Genomic DNA, 16,913 nt, shown 5'->3' with positions numbered 1-16,913 from the left:
TCTTTCTTTAAAGAAACATATTAAGTTTCATCAACTGCCACAGTTTCTGAATAGATCTCGTGGATACTGTGAAAGCGAAAATGTTCCGCATTCGTAGCTATAAAAATTGGTATGAGGTTAAAACAATGGGAGGATCTTCTAACACTACAAGCCTGTGCCTACATATACAAACTTTACAAGCCATTAAAACTGTGGGTCGAACGAGAAGAGTTCTCTTTGTTCGTCTGTCGGATTCAACAACCACCGGCAGAACATCCATGCTGCCCCGACCACTGACAGGAGAGACAACATCGCCAGAAACCCAAAGTTCGAGACATCATTTGCAATGATCGCGACCCCTAACATTATGGACTCTGCCACGCTCGCCACAGATACTTCTGTGGTCCCGATGAGATTGGCCTTGGACGAAGGGATCCCCGTTTGAAGGATCTGGGCGCCTATCACATCGTAGGACATGTGCCCGAGCCTCGATAGTACCTAAAGCAAGTGAGATCCAAGGCAGTCGATGACATGAAAAGGTGTATGCAATTGTATCATGGAGCCAGAAGAAAATGTGTTTGCCCAAACATTCTAGTGAAAAGAGATGGTAGAGCACAATCACCGAAGTTCTAACAGGGGCCAGATCTAAAAGGATCTTCTACACTGAGTCGATCAAAGCCGGATAATTATGTGAATTTGCAGGAAATGGAGGACGAGAGAAGAAGGTGATCCGTTACTTACGATTAAAGACAGGAAGAAGAGGAGAGGCGACTGCTGGGAGAGAGATCCACTCCAATAGACGGCAACGGCAACGGTGAGAAGTGATGCCTGGAATATCAAGCCAGCAGCCCCAGCCTGTCAAAATAGAACAGATTAGTATCACAAAAATATATAGTGTTTCTTTGTTCACTTTATAAAGCCAAAAGTGTTTATATAAGATTTCGAGAACTAAAAGTTCTTTAAACCTTTAATATTCCAAGACGCTTGACTAAGTTTGCAGATACAAATGTTGCTGCAACACCCATGAAAGCACATAATCCACTGAATCCTCCAACAACGGAGGGGTTCAAACCTGTTACACAGAAGAGGTTGATAATGAAATGCAGAATTAAAATGGGATAAACGGAAGGAAGCAAGGAAATTCTAAGGATTATTGAATAAAGTACCACGCTGGGTTAAAAATGCTGTCATCAAGCTGCTAGGAGTGAGAACAACATTGAAGTAGAGAAGTACATAGGCGAGGCTAGCAGGGAGAACAGGCTGTTGAATGTATTCTTTCCACCCGAGCTTGATAGCTTCCAATCCTACATTTGACACTCCAATGTAAGCCCAACTTCTCCATATTCTTTCCAGTTTTCTGTCTTCTTATGTGTGCATTTGCATTACTTAGTTCAATTATTCTTACATATTTCCATCAGGGAAGAAAAAAAGCATCTCTGCAAACAATAATTTAAGGAAAACATAGAAGTAGGACAGTTTTCTGCAATAATCATGATGAGAAGCTAGATTGGCCCAAAAGGATCATCATCATAACTGAAAAACTCTGTACCTATAATATCAATATCAGTATCAGGGGGAGGCCCGTTAGCGCATTGTGGGCACTTGGGGCGATCAAGAACCCCACTAGAAAGCTTGTTAGTTAACCACGTAAGAACAACCTGAGAGAGACATAAAGGAGTTATTCAGAAACCAGTAAAAATGAATTCGTATCAAAAGCATTCCAATAACAAAGATAACAGTCTCTTACAGTCACAGGTAATGAGCATATCATTAAACCAGCAGCAAACTTTAAGCACTTCACAGGATCGTATTTGGACAGTAGGATGCCGAACAATGATGCTCCAGCAATCTGTCATTCAATAATCCAGTATAAACAACACTCTTTTGAAAACTAACATTGATTTAAAATAGGAGCACAGATTAGCGTTACAAGTACCTCACATAGAAGATCGATTCGGTTGAGGATAGCATTCGCTTGCGCTAGTGCAATTGGCCGGTTTAATCCTGCTAACTGCATAGAAAAGACTTCTATGTAAGAGAGCCTATAACCTTTCAGGACAGAATTAAAAGGGGAAAAATAAATCATCTTTGATTTCACAACAACAAGAAGAGGAATCCTCTGCCACAAGGAGCCAGAATATCATGGGGTCAGTTGAGAATATAATCCCATCATTAACAGCTCCTCTACAGTAACAGGGCAGTGACCCTGCCACATTTGATATAAGGAACAAAAATATTTTCGTCTGGAAATGTCCCATAACGTGGGCCTTTCTGGAAGGAGATTACGTTCTATCTGTCTCTCTTTTCTTTATACCAAACACTAACTAGAGAGGCGTTTGTTAAGAATAATTTAAACCAGAAACAGCTGGAATCAGCAGATGAACCATCCGGCTTTGTATGGAAATTCAATTCCATTCCCCTTGCATTGATTTGTAGCATAAGTGGCTGAGAATTAAGTACATAAGATATAAATGAAAGTTCAGAATGGCAATACCAGAACGACCCAATCCCTATCCATGGCGACACCCAGTGCTATGCCCGACAACCTTTCGACAGAACCGGCTAATACAAGAGCAATGAACCAAGGTTTAAGAAGAACGGATGAAGGTGATGCAGAAACAGAAGGCATAGAATGAGCGTGAATTATCATTGCTGCCGATATCAATTGAGCTACCGCCTGAACGAAGCAGAAGAGTCAGCAAACAAATTTCTATATAGCTGAACTGTTTCTTTACTGGTCAATGGCATAATATTTACCTGGACTGTGTTCAAAAAATTGTATGCAGGCAATCTTGGAAAACTGTCCATTAGCTTTCCAACTAAAGGGCCTCCAGCAATTATCGCTAGCTATTCAATAAGAAGAAACATTAGGAAATACATTGGAAAAATAGCCTGAAAAATCAATTACTTTCACGATATTCCTCGAACTACCAATTTTTAAAATTTTGGCATGAAAAATCACAACGTTTACCTTCATTTTCCTGATCTAACAATCCGTTAATTGGGCCATCAAAACTGTTGACGTGGCCGTTAACAGTGCTAATGTGGCAAACAATTGCATAAGTGGATGGCACGCCACAAACTTTTTAATCTAAAAAATCACATAGTTTATTTTTTTTTCCTCCTTATCTACCAAAATACCAATAATTTTTCTCTCATCTACCAAAACACATAATTTTATAGATGTTGGTGTGCACGAGTTCTGTTGGAATAGCTATTTTGGCATGATTATTGTCTTTGCAGTATAATATGTCTAAATTCCTATATTACTTAATGTGATAACAGATATGGATATTCTTTTAATTTGCAAATGACAACTTGTAACTGTTCTAATACTTCTTTTCTATCAAAAATTCTTTCAACATTCAAATCAACATAAATATGTATAAGTCCCTAATTCAAACTTATAATCATTCAAAGAAGTCATATTTTAGTAGATTTGATTTTTGAAAGAAGCCACATTTTGGTAGATGAGGGAACATAAGCAGACTATGTGATTTTTTTAGAATTATTGATATTTTGGTAGATGGAAAATTTATTGATATTTTGATAGATGAGGAGGAAAAGAAGCAAATATGTGATCTTTTAGGTTAAAAAGCTTATGGCATGCCATCCACGCAGGCCATCTCCGGTATCAGCGACATTAATGGCCATGTTAGTAATTTCGACGGCCCAATTAACAGATCAGTAGATCAGGGAAACAGAGACAAACATTGTGATTTTTCAAGCCAAAATTTAAAAAATTGGTAGATCAAGGAATTTCATACAAGTAATTGATTTTTCAGGCTATTTCTCTTCTTAAGGAGCAAAAATGTTTACAGCATTTCAGTGATTAATACCTTCGCAAAGAATCCCATGATGGCGACTGGTAGAAGGCTCGGGTGGAGCAATGCTATAGCAGAGGGCCAAGCAAAATTCCAAAGTTGTTCCACCAAATTCCCAGCCACACAACTCGCATACAACGCTGGGGCAAAAGGAGAAGAAAAAGAAATGGTTACGGTGGGCATCTCTTGTCAAACACAAACAATTACCCGATAAATTATTACTCTAACTTATTCAAAACTATCCTAAAGTGACAACGAGACTCCTGAAAATCCTGGCATGTTTAATAATTTTAGAAACTTGAACTTTATAAGACCTTTCAGCTCCCATCACCTTAAATCGGGGCACTATCTCAATATCACTGTTTATGAAATGGTACAGATATCCTGACTATAAGAAAATTGAAAAAATAAAATTGCCACCATGGAATATGAAATTTTTTACACAGGAAATCAGCTTATGGACATAAAATGCTAAAAATTTCTATTCTTTTTCTTACAGTACAATCCCGCAGGATGAGCTGGAGTTGCAGCAAGGGCATTTTGCTGTTCCTCCGACAGAACCTACAAGTACCAGGAGAATGAGCCCATCAAAACAAGTTCAAATTGCCAAAAATACATTAGTGGTTCAGAGGATATAGGAGTAGAAACCCAAGAACAGCTGAGCATATCAAGATAACGCACAGGAAGTACTGTCAAAAGACTATCCACATAAGTGCCTTCAGTCAATAAAGCCGAGGAGTCTGCCTCCAGGATATCGGACTTGAGGTGAACAATAGGAACCGAGCATTCAGTCTCCAGCGCTGCATCGCCCTGGACCTGATTTTCGGTAGCAACGTGATTGCATTGCACATCGGTGTTAGTAATGGAACACCTCGAACTCAATTTCTGAAACCTGCAACCTCCCGAAAGAGAGAGAAAGGACGTCATGTTCAGAAAATACCTGATTGATCTTCTCATCCGTAAGGTATCTATGAACATCTTTGAAAGTAGCCAACGAAGAATGTCACTCTCTCTCAATATACTGACAGGAATCAAGGGTCCAAATCCTTTGCCCAAATCTTCAGTTTAAACCAAACCTATAATAATACCCAACAACAAAAATTTTCATCCTCCTCGAATATCAGACAATTCCCAGACTCCAGCAGCAACCCATCTGACATCCTAAATCGAACAGTAGAAATAAACACCGGACCCGAGGAGGGCATTTTCATTACCTTTTGGAAGGGAAAGGCGGAGGATTGAGGGTCAGCCATCGGCGAGAAGAGAAGCGAGGGCGAACTCGAGCCGGATGCTGCGAAAAACGACAAACTTCGCGAACCGAGACTGGGTTTCGCACTGCGGAGGAGACGATAAGCATGGCGGTGGCAGTAGCAGCTTCAAGTTCCTGCCCTTGAAGAACAATAAGGACCCGCTGAATCCTTCCCCACAACTCATGCAGCCTCCACCGAAGTCAAGGTACCCTTTTTCTGGTTGCCAGCCCTGCTTGGGACTAAGCTCATCGGAAGATGAAAATGGAGCCTCCAATTCAAAAATTGAGTCAAGAATTGCGGTGCCCTGCAAGGGATTGAAGGTGGGGGGTATGTGGGTCTGCTCCTTCTATGGGGGAATCAGGCCTTCATGGAGGGAGGGGTTGGAGCAGAATGTTTTTGCCTTATCTGGTAGTGGCGTGAGAAGATTTCAGAGCTTTGTCTCAGTTTCTGAACAGTCCGTGCGGTGGCGGAGAGTTCAGCGGTTGGGACGGAGGGGGGAAGTCAAGCGACTTGTTCGTGTGGCCCAAACCCTCTTTTCCCTCAGTGGCCTTTTTCTTTCTTTTTTTTTTTTTCACTCGCTGTGTGTGAGATTCGACCCTCTAATTCACCGGACTCCGTGAACTTTCGTCGACACACGAAAATGGTAATCATGTCAAAAGCGCTCCAGTAGTTTCAAGAGATTTCGAACTTGGGATCACAGGATACATGAGCTCCTCCTTAACCATTAAATCAAATCCTTTAATATTCGATGTAGGCTTTCAAAACTTCATTTTCTCGCTTTTTTAAATTCAATATTAATATTAATATTAATATTCTTTTTTTGGCAAAAAAAAAAGAAAGAGGGAGAAGTTTTCCTTATAAGATTAATTATATTGTTTAAGTATATGTGGATTGTTATTCATAATCATAAATATAATGAGACACACTAGAGATTGTACAGACATTTTAAGCGATTGTCACATGTAATGGCAGCTCAATGTGATCATTATTACAACTTAAGTCATTAGAATTTAAAAGCTATCATTCATTCAAAACAATTTGCTTTCTAGACAATCCCTCTATTGAATCGAGTCAACGCTTTAACCGACTAATGGCTGCTCAGGGCTATGTTGATACTTATTACAGTTTATAATTCTCATAGAGGGCCTTAAATCAATTCTTTGAGCAAGCTACTTAATTACGTGAATTGTACTATTCGAACCACCCCTTATGTTGCTTCGAAATGGCCTCAGTATGATCATTCAATGAAAAAAAAAGGTTAGTATACATTTTTTTTCGGCCTGCAGATTATCTACATTGATTATATTAGTCTTGGGTAGTTCACCAAAAAAAAAATATTGGTTAGTGTTGAGGAGTAAAATGGGATAAATTCCACATCGGAAAAGAAAAGAAAAATCCATGGGTTAATATATGGCTTGGGTACCACCACTTATCAGCTTGAGCTTTTAAGTGAATATGGACCCGAGCCCGTATAAGCCCAATGGAAATTTAATATGGTATCAGAGCGGGTTATGCTTCCGCATGCCTTCGCAAGTATGCGCATGGACTCGCACCACGCCAAGCCCAGTATGTCCGAGTGTAGCCAGGAGTGCGCCTCGTGTTAGTGTTCCCCCTCACCCGAGCACGGAAGATGAGCCCGGCTCGAGGTCAATTGTTGAGGGCGGGTATTTAAGGGCACGTGATAACGTGTAGGCAGAAATAGACCACACCTTGCACGTGAAGGCGGGTGTTGAGGAGTAAAATGGGATAAATCCAACATCGGAAAAGAAGAGAAAAATCCATGGATTAATATATGGCTTGGGTACCACCACTTATCAGCTTGAGCTTTTAAGTGGATATGGGCCCGAGCCCGTATAAGACCAGTGGAAATTTAATAGTTAGAAAACCCTATAAGACCTGCGCGAGAATTTTATTATATATTTGTGTATAATTTGAATTATATAAAAAAATATTGCCATTCGTAAAAGTGCATGGCAGTATAAATTTTAAAAGTTTGAAAATCTTATTGTAAGTGAATTTGTTGTTGAAAAGTTATAATTATTTTTAAATTTAATATGATTAAATGTGAGACAAAATTAAATATATCATAATATATAATTTCTTCTTTATTATAATATCTACGTAAAAACTATATGCATATATTTAATTGGCTGCAATATTAATAAGAAACAGAAGCCCAAAAACAATACCTATATAAATATTTTAGAGCTTGAGCTTATATTAAAAAGTTATCTATAATTTCAGGGAAAATAATTTCCAAAATTTTTATATGAATTATTTCTTAAAGAACAAAAATTTAAGTTCGTTAAATTTTTCCACCAAATAAAATTAATTATTTATATATATTGACATATTTCATGCATAATAAATACGTCAAATTCTCTAATTATGTATATCATAGAATATAAATGTATTTTGAGTCTAATTGCTTTTGGAAAGTTCAACAAAAACTTTGTTACAATTCACGGCCACTAACAATTCACAATTATATCAAAGAAAAATCAAGTTAACATTGGGGTCATATATATAAATATATTTTCAAGGAAAATATGCAAGCTCCAGAATTACATGAAAAGTTTCTGAGCTAATTTCTTCCACCCTATCTCTAATGATTCTTGTACTCCTTTTATAGATAAAATGATGTGCAGTGCTATATTATTTTGAATATTCTAAGTTAATATAACTTTACTAATAAAATAACTGTTAAAAATCTTATTCTAGATTTTCAATACTCTTTAGGTTATATATACGACATTAACTCGTGCAATAAACACCACTATACATATATATATTAGGTTAATAATAATAATAATAATAATAATAATAATAATAATATGTATAAAAAAGAGACCAAACAGTTGGCCATGGAATATTTTATTTCGGTTTGAACACTTGCATGTTCTGCCACTCGCCATGTTGCACAATAAAAGCCTCAGAAGAAGACGCAACCCAACAGGAAGTCGTCCGATGGGCCTTGTAAAGCTTTTGGAAGTCACACACTGTGATGCGACAGAAAATCTGACAAGTCGATACCTGAAAAAAGTTGAGTTCTGACGATCATATTTTGAAGGAAATAGCATCCGAAGCAAAACTTTCTTGGTTGTGATTTTTCGATATTTAAAGCAAATTCCATCGTTTAGAGTCTCAAACAGGCAATTTATGTTAATTAGGATGTTTTTGTAATTTTAGGAAAATTTAGTTCTTTTTATACAATTTAGATTTTCTTAAACCCTATTTAAGTTTTGCGTAAGCCCTAGGGTTGAAGGAGTCGTCTTTGGGATTATCAATAAAATTTAGAGCTTTCGTGTTTTGTCTAATCTTGGATCGATTTGAGTTTGATGTCTATTTCCTGGTATTCGTAGAATTAACAGGTATAGAAGGTCGTAGTTCTGGTATTCGTGTGCGAATTAACGGGTCTGTGACAGTTATTCGCGTTGTATGCTGCGTCACATTGGTAGGTAGGTAGAACCATAGAACTATCCGGAGAGATATAACACAATAATCAGTTTTTTTTTAATTCCTTGCTAAAAGTTAATTTTGCATTCACTCCATCAGGATGAAACAGAGATTTTCACTTCTTTTTTCTTATTTTGACCGATTACTCCGCGTCACCATTGTATTTTTTTTTTATCGATTGCAGAAGAAGTCTAAGGATCAAGAAGGGGGATAATTAGGGAAGAAAAAATTAATAAAGGGCTCCAGAAATTCCATTAATGAGAACAAATCTTAGGGTTGATAGCTATTTATAACCTAATTAAGAATTCCGAAGCAAAAGGGCGCAATCTGTTATTAGAATAATAATGAAATCAAGAATTCTAAAACGAAAGGGCATAAATGGTAACCATAAGCGTGAAAACACTACGGTGAGCTTCAGATTAATTTTTTTATTATAGGATGTTAATTTGTTTGGTGCGTTTATTATTTGCTTAGAACTATTATATTTACATGAAAATTTTTCTATATTATTTATATTTAATATGTACCTTAATAGATTTTGAGATAGTATAATGATTTATCATATACTAAAAGAATTGGGATCGAAAGAAGTAACGAAATCATCAAAAATTTGATATGATTTTCTTTGATAAAGAGGTATATTTTTTTTTAAGGCAACTCTGGGGCTCTGGGGCATCCAATTCCTCTTCTTTTGCTGCTGATACGTATTTGACTAAGTATATTATTTTGGTACTAAAAAATAAATTATTACTTTTTTTATAATGAAATTAGGATTCATTGATACATGTAAGTATAAGAAAGTCTCAAATTGATTTGTTTGGGGCCTTATTTTGAGAATAAACTTATACACAATTAATAATTTCAAGATAGTCACATTCTCATCGAAGTATCATGCAGTTAATGTTGAAGTAAAGATATCGTTTTTGCTTAGTTGATGTGAATAATTTTTGATAATTTATTGATATTATTAATATAATTCATCCGATTTTAATAACATATTATTTATACATCACATCACGCGTAAATTATTTGGATTAGTTGTAACAAAAATTTATGTAATCGTACCCGCGCTTTGCACAGGATATCAACTAGTATGATACAATTAGACAATCTCATTGAGGAAAGGCATATAGCTTTAGAGTTCTGCTACGTTGACGTAGGGTGAGGGTGACACAGCATGACAACTGTGTATGGCGCGTGGGCCCCGCATATCCTACGGCAACGCCCACCTCGAGTGATGCTAGAAAATTCCATAGGTTTAATAATTGTCTGAACAAAAACATATAGCTTCAAAATGGTAGAAGAAGTCCATAACAAACTTCACTCCATCTACTTTTATAACAAGTAATTTGGGTAAGTTTCTCCATTGGTACAAAACTTTTTAGCGACTTGCACGGCTGATACAAAAGCTTTTCTCTTTGTAATACTTGGATATAAAACATACCAAAATATTGTAATCAATCATATTCCGTTAATTCTATACTGATGCGCTCATTTTATCCTGACGTGGCAGAAGTGCATCTTACATGGCAAAAGCCTTTAGCCTACGGGTCTCGAGGTGAGAAAAGCGGTGTTGGCATAATGGAAAAAAGATATAAAAAGGGCAAGAAGTCCAAAGTACTCCCCATAAAATTGCGAAACTCAAATCAAAAGCTTCCATCAGGGGTTAGGGTTTCATGGAACCTCCAAAATTGCTCCCAGTCTGCTAGTGCGAAGATGTATGTTGTTGGCACGATAACATCGTGGACAAAAAGAAAACCCAGTTATGTACTCTCTAGTGGCAGATCCCCGGTGCATATGTGGCTATTTTCCAGTGATACTCTCCACCTGTTGAGGCGAGATCGAGATCCAGGGCGGTGATCCACCTGTTGCTTGCAACAAATTTTTGAAGTTGATCAACATTTAGGGTGCGTTTGGAAACAGAGTTTGATTTTGATTTTGATTTTGATTCCGGAAAAGGACAAATGAGATTGTATTATAAATTTGACTTGGGAAACGTGTATTTTTGTTGTGTAGTGGGTAGAGTTAAAATCAAAATCACGATTCTAAAATTAAACTCCGTTCCCAAACGGAGCCTTAATAGTCGTCTTTTATTTTACTTTCATCAACAACAAAGAACATGAAAGTTTGTTAATTTAGTCGGCACCCATTGGATTTCTGAATACCAAGTAAACACGGAAAAAAGAGAACCTAACACAGCCTGAGAATTTGGTTATATGTATTAGTGCATCTTCTTCGAACAGTAAGACAAGATGCGTATTGGTCTAGTCCGAGACCACATTAGATCAGGCCCAAAAAAGTACCGTCTTATTCGGGTAATTAGTACGAAAAGTTGTTTGAAAATATGATGTTGCGCAATAAATCGCATATACAACCTAGCGTGGGAACAGGAAAATTTCACCAATGTCGAACATTTCATCTTTATTATTGGAGCGGATGCCCGATTATCTGATTCAACGGCTGCTGGTTAAGCCAGCCATCTTGGTTGATGAATGTAGATACACCAAATTGTTCTTCGACCTGCGATCGGTCGAGGTTCTTTGCCCACGGCACCCTCTTTGATTTGTTCGATCCCCTTCCTATGCAGTCCACCTCACTGTACGTGAAATTGCTCCTGTATTCATTTTTGCAAAAGAAATTGTCAGCAAATATTGAGCAGATATTAAAGAGAGAGTATGATAGTAAAATCTGAAGGAGCCCATTCTAATACTATTTTACACTTAAACTTCGGAGTTCTTATGGAAATAAAATAAAACACAATCTACTTAAAAAAAATCGTAAGGAACCCTAAAAGGAAAATCACGTACGAAATGAAAATCCATTTATATAAGTGTAAATTAACAATTTGGTTCCCGAGTTACTGGGTTTACATCACTTGGGTCTCTAGATTATTTTTTTCATCACTTGGATCCCTTAGTTATGATATTTGCATCAGTTGAGTCCTTTTTACATCACTTAGATCCTTTTGCTACATTAAGTCAATTATTTGCTACATCAGATAGGTCCTTTGTTACACCAAATAGGTCATTTGCTACATCAATTAAGTCCCTGAAGTCCCTGACACATCAGTTCAATCCTTTTGTTTCTTTAATTAAGTTCTTTTGCTTCATCAGTTAGTTCCTTCTGTTAAATTAAGTGGCCGACGATGTTAAATGAGATTAAATGCCACATCAATTAGGCCCCTATGTCCACCTTTTGCACTTTCGTTAAATCCCGTGATGATGTGGCAACCATATGACATTAAAGACATATTGTTTTAATTATATCCGACTAAAACAACATCATTTTGGTGTTTTTCTTGGAAAATAAAAATCCCCCTTTTTGTCGTGGGAAGACCAACTGGGGAAACAAAAGCTGCATCGGCCATCGTGAGCCCCTCACCTTCAGTCACCAGAGCCACACGCCTTTATCTCAAGCGGTACATCGTCGGCGAGCCACCATCTCCAACAATTCATTTGTAGCCAGCTCTGCCAAAACACATCTTCTTCCTTCTCTGCCCCCTCTCAGTGCTGCCGTGACTTTCATTGGCTTTCTGCCGAAGATCTGAGGCTCCTCCCTTAGTCAAATGAAAGTTTCTCGATTTATCCAAAATATACTTGGCTTAGGTGAGTTAGAAGTTGATCCTTAGTCATATCGCTTGACGCATTGAGCTTCAACAAGGGCGTCAACCTCTCATCAGAACGGCAAGCATCAATAACTTGCAAACAAGAGATCTTCATAGCCATCCTTCACTAGAGCCTCGGTCAATCGTGCCACCAATATTTACCACTGTTGGCCATGATAAAGCCCTATAAACAAGCTCGGATTTCGCCAATCAGGGATGATACCTTCCAATTGAGGTCGAGAAAAGAGACCTCGTATCAGGTTCTCTAATCGGAAGGGGCCAAACCGTGGGGAGGGGCACAAGCCATGGCCCTCTCGAGCGAGGTCTCCGGAGTCCAATGGCCTTGCCTAAGGAGGCGATGGCTAGTGGGAGAGCCCTCATCCGGTCTGTTTCCTCGGCCTTGGACAGAGAGGGAGGGGAAGAGTTTAAATGTCAGTTTTTCAGTGAAAAATGAAAAAAAATGGATGACAAAAGTAATTTTTGAAAAAAAAAAATCAGAACGGCGTTGTTTTGGTAAAATATAATTAAAATAATATATTTTTAACGTCGTTAAGTTGCCACGTCACATTTTCGTTATGGGCTTTGACGAATGACTTTGGACATTGCAATTCCGTTAGGAAAGATGGGGTTGCAATTACGTTACATCATTTAAGTCCCTAACGTCCATTAGTCAGGGACCCAATTGATATAAAATCAATATGTTAGGGACCTAACTGATGTAAAATCGATCTCTCAGGGACCAAAGTGATGTATGTCGCTCAGTTAGGGACTTAATTGATGAACACATGGACCTAATTGATATGACCAAGGACCTACTTGATGTAAAATTGATAACTCAGATATTCAAGTGATGGAAAAAACAACTAAAGGACCCAGGTGATGTAAACTCGATAACCCAAGTACTAAATTGTTAGTTTACTTTTTATATAATTGATCATGTCGTATACGCATTTACATATAATTAAAAATCGACAAAGAAAGTTGGAAGTTTTTTGGCGCATTGTTTCCGAATGTGACAAACTTTTTCATCACCAAAGGACTTGAAAAGTATGGCGACGGATGATATTGTTTCAATCCATCACCAAAAACTTTTTGTGGCCGATGTTGTTGTTTTTGGTGACAAAAATGTCCGTCACAACTGCATTTTTTACCTCGACTGAAGGTTACATTTCTTGACAGCAAAAATCGACGCATGTTATAGGCATCAATTTCGACATCATCAAGCACAAAATGCCGACGCCGTAAAAGCTTCGAAAAGATTTTGCTCTGTGATTTTTCAATCTATTTCCCCAAGTTACGAGTCAATTATTTGACCTCATTGTCTGGAAGATGGAAATGATTCTCAATACTACTAATGCAGTTTAGCGGCATCGCGTGAACTTCGATGTTTAATTATCCAGGGACAGATATGAGCAACAAGCAATAATACGTAAAGAAAGCTAGAGAAAACTTACTCCTTCCCTTGGAACCTCCAAGCATCCCACCCGAGTGAGGAAATTGAGGCCTCGAAATGAGTTCCAATGAATATGACTCGGGAGTATGGTCCGTACGCCCTCCCCAGATACACCTCCCCGGTTCCATACAGCACTCCGCCATCAAAGATGAAGCCACCCGGATCACTCGCCGATTGCCGTCCCTGTGCAGTCACATATCCCCGCGCTAGATAGTATGGCGGCATCCCCAGCGTGGCATTCATCACACAATCCTATGTATCCACATATTAATTCGTTAGAGGTGCAATAGCTCTATCAGTTCTTATAACGTCCTGTGACATGAGAGTGGTGAATCGGTGATCAAGATCGATATAATATAACCTTGAAGTAGGATTGGCTGTTTCCGAATATGAAATCGATGGCACCTTCGATGTAGCAGGATTGGTAATAGTGACGACCTTTGACGTCCCACAACGTGTCTTGCACGCCCAAAAAGCCACATTCGTAGAAGAGTGACTTATCACCGTAAATTCTAGCTGCCACTGCCTGCGTAACTCCGAATCCTTCTTGAAGAGTCCAGTATCGATTATACGAGTTCTGCAACCAAAGAAGAACCGCGAAAAATAGCAGGGATCTGAATTCAATTAATTGATGTTTATTCTTCTTGCTATTTTTTGTTTCGGCAGTAACTGATAAGTGGATTCCATAAACCTAGTATGAAATAAAGCTATTTAAGGGGTATATAAGTCCAATTGCCGAGGATCAAATCCGTGACCTTTTGATTTTGAGTCAACGCATTTCTTCTTGCTAATCAATGAATGTACATGATTTCATGACGTATTATCATGTTAGAATCATATATACAATATTATTTTTTGTTAAACTTTAGGATCGATAGACTTTGTTGTATTCTCTTAATAATCCTCCTAATCACTGGAACTGACATGGAATTCTTCTGCGATTATCTTTTTGTTGAGAACCTACACGTTGGAAAAAGACCATGTACCTTAAAAGTAATGCCCCGAACGACCACATTGTCTGGGAATGAAGTGAACGTCGCGCTTGTGTCTGTCTGATTGTGTCCATCATATGTGATTGTCGTGATATTCTTCCCCATCCCGTCGAGGAAAATGCACGGCTTGTCGCTTGGGATTTCAACCATCTCCCTGTATTAATATATCGGACATACGTAAAGTATACTTCAGTACAAATTGGTAACTTCCTAGGTCTAAATACTGGACAAGAAACGATGTTATACTTGTATGTTCCGGGATTGATTGAGATCCTGATCCACTGGCTGTTATTCGATGGAACCGAGTCGATAGCATCCTGGACCGTCTTGAAATCGCCTCCGCCATTTCGGTCCACGACGATGTTCCATGCAATCTTCACTGATGAGCTGCCGCTGCTTCCGGCACAATCTGCCGCCGCCGAGACTCCGATTGACAAGAGAAATAGTCCGTTTATGATCAGTAGACAGAATCGAAGAAGCTGCATTTGGATCCTATTAGGAGGGGACACTCTTCTCTTGCAATAGCCGATCCACTGATGATTAGATTCATAGAAATATGATCAGTAACTCTGGAAAAAATTATGTTCAATATACATAGTAATTGAAATTAATCGGGCAAATGCCAGACATCCTCGTTGCAAAACAAAAGTAATTGAAATATTCCATGGCAAATTAACATAGAAAGTTTCTATCCGGATTAAGTACACTTTACGCCACATACTTTTTTCTCCAGAAATAAATTGAATCCGTTTCTTTCACCTATGGAAAGAAAGGGCGAATTTCCTTTTGTTATGTTTTCATATTCCCATATTTAAATTATTTTGTAAGAGAGAATGTTTAATATTTGTATTTTCGGGAAGCTGAAAATCATAAGAACACAAGAAATAATCCTGAATTACTAATTATATAATATGACTTGCGACTTTCTTCTCATGGCAACTCCAGAACAGTGAACAAGTCAATATTCAGTGCCCAATGGTTTGGAAAACAAATACGATCATCCTTCCTTTTGCTTGACCTAATGAACCCTGCCACATAAAAAGCTCCCTAGATTCAAATCGAAATTACAATATAACAACTGGAGGAAAATTACATTATTTAATGTGGGGCAAAATAACATTGAGATGGAAAATGGCGTTTCCGAGAATGTAGTATATGTTGTCATTTGTAGAGCTACCCAGTATATTATTGCCCTATATTTATTTATAGAAAATTTACTCGTAAGAGTAAAGTGAATACTATTTTTTTCTACCAAAAAGAGAGTAAATACCATTTTTAAGTTTATAAAAAATGATACAGTTTGAAAATAATAATAATAATATTATTATTATTATATGATTGTAGTCAAAAGAAAGTGACAGTGCACAGTTACAAAAATGAAAATTTTAAATGGTTTTTTTTAACAAGATAGGATAATGCTTGGGTTTTCAGTCACGGTCAAAATATAAAACACTCACTCTTGTTGTACATGTGTTTTGAGTACGGAAACTTTTTGTACAGCTAGTCAAGTACAAAACACTTGCTCTTGTTATACATGTATTTTGAGTTTTGTACAACAAGAGTTTTGATTTTATACTTAGCTAGTAATAGACTGGACCAAAGAATTTCCCTTGAAGATAACACAAAACATAAAAAAAGATTATATTTGAAACTTTCAATTTTATTAGAAGGAAAACTATACGTATAGTCCTCTAGACTTGGTTGCTTTTTTGTTTTAGTCATTTTCTTTTTCTTTTATCATTTACATCCTATACTTTTGTATACCTTTTTGTTTTAATCCTTTTCCTTTCTCTTGGTTCGATTTCGTCTAATAGCTTTGACTGCTTTTCTATTTAGATCCTTTTATCAAAATAATTATTAAAAAATTGATTTTGGTCCTCAATCCTTTTTTGCTATTGTTTTTGTCCTAATATTTTTTGGGTTTAATATTGCCTCAACATTAAACTTCCTACTGACATGACATTTCTTGAAATAATTTTTTAAAATTAGTAAAAATCAATAATAATTAAAATAATAATGTGAAGCTTATGAATCTATTTGAAGTTTGAGACATAAGTAATCTCAACTTGGGTGGTACTAATTGTTAAAAGGAGGATGATAACTAGAGAAGGAGAGAGGCAACAGAAGGGGACAACGCAGAGCATTACTGCTATGAGAGGTCACCTTAAGGCTATGCCTACAGATCTGTCAACGTCCCTCTTCGCAATCACAAACCATTATTGGACTTTATGACGTCATTTCTTGCATCACAAGCATGATTGATGGCTATCGAGCCATAATTGCCTCTATTTTAATTTCTAATTTTTTTTTTCATTTCTTTGCTTGCAAATTCGGGTATTGATGCTCTCAATGCAA

At 37.4% G+C, this 16,913-nt stretch overlaps 2 protein-coding genes across 2 annotated transcripts; both read right to left on the bottom strand.

The window, feature by feature from the left end:
* Nucleotides 1-43: 43 nt before the first annotated feature.
* On the bottom strand, nucleotides 44-5,573 carry LOC116214779 (solute carrier family 40 member 3, chloroplastic). Its single transcript, XM_031550239.1, has 13 exons — nucleotides 5,018-5,573; nucleotides 4,485-4,695; nucleotides 4,301-4,364; nucleotides 3,819-3,943; nucleotides 2,737-2,826; nucleotides 2,474-2,656; nucleotides 1,916-1,990; nucleotides 1,727-1,828; nucleotides 1,529-1,637; nucleotides 1,146-1,283; nucleotides 945-1,051; nucleotides 721-834; nucleotides 44-477 (listed from the first exon to the last, which is right to left on the bottom strand). The coding sequence occupies exons 1-13, from the start codon at nucleotides 5,158-5,160 to the stop codon at nucleotides 184-186; spliced, it is 1,755 nt and encodes a 584-aa protein (XP_031406099.1). The 5' UTR covers nucleotides 5,161-5,573; the 3' UTR covers nucleotides 44-183.
* A 5,360-nt stretch (nucleotides 5,574-10,933) lies between these two features.
* On the bottom strand, nucleotides 10,934-15,043 carry LOC116214354 (putative pectinesterase 52). Its single transcript, XM_031549774.1, has 5 exons — nucleotides 14,805-15,043; nucleotides 14,553-14,712; nucleotides 13,928-14,143; nucleotides 13,568-13,818; nucleotides 10,934-11,123 (listed from the first exon to the last, which is right to left on the bottom strand). Exons 1-5 carry the CDS (start codon nucleotides 15,041-15,043, stop codon nucleotides 10,934-10,936), a joined length of 1,056 nt encoding a protein of 351 aa, XP_031405634.1.
* Between the last annotated feature and the right edge of the window lie 1,870 nt (nucleotides 15,044-16,913).

The sequence above is a fragment of the Punica granatum genome, chromosome 7 (assembly GCF_007655135.1).
Source record: "Punica granatum isolate Tunisia-2019 chromosome 7, ASM765513v2, whole genome shotgun sequence".
NCBI lineage: Eukaryota > Viridiplantae > Streptophyta > Magnoliopsida > Myrtales > Lythraceae > Punica > Punica granatum.
Note: the sequence above shows the minus strand (reverse complement) of the source record. Positions and strands in the feature narration are given on the sequence as shown.

Coding starts and splice junctions, on each gene's coding strand:
- LOC116214354 (XM_031549774.1), bottom strand. CDS start 15,043: ATGCAGCTTCTTCGATTCTGTCTACTGATCATAAACGGACTATTTCTC. Junction 14,144..14,552: donor TTCGGGGCATTACTTTTAAG/GTACATGGTCTT, acceptor CTTTGGTTGCAG/AACTCGTATAATCGATACTG. Junction 11,124..13,567: donor TGGAGGTTCCAAGGGAAGGA/GTAAGTTTTCTC, acceptor AAATGAATACAG/GAGCAATTTCACGTACAGTG.
- LOC116214779 (XM_031550239.1), bottom strand. CDS start 5,160: ATGCTTATCGTCTCCTCCGCAGTGCGAAACCCAGTCTCGGTTCGCGAA. Junction 3,944..4,300: donor TCATCCTGCGGGATTGTACT/GTAAGAAAAAGA, acceptor CTTTTGCCCCAG/CGTTGTATGCGAGTTGTGTG. Junction 1,638..1,726: donor TATGCTCATTACCTGTGACT/GTAAGAGACTGT, acceptor TGTCTCTCTCAG/GTTGTTCTTACGTGGTTAAC.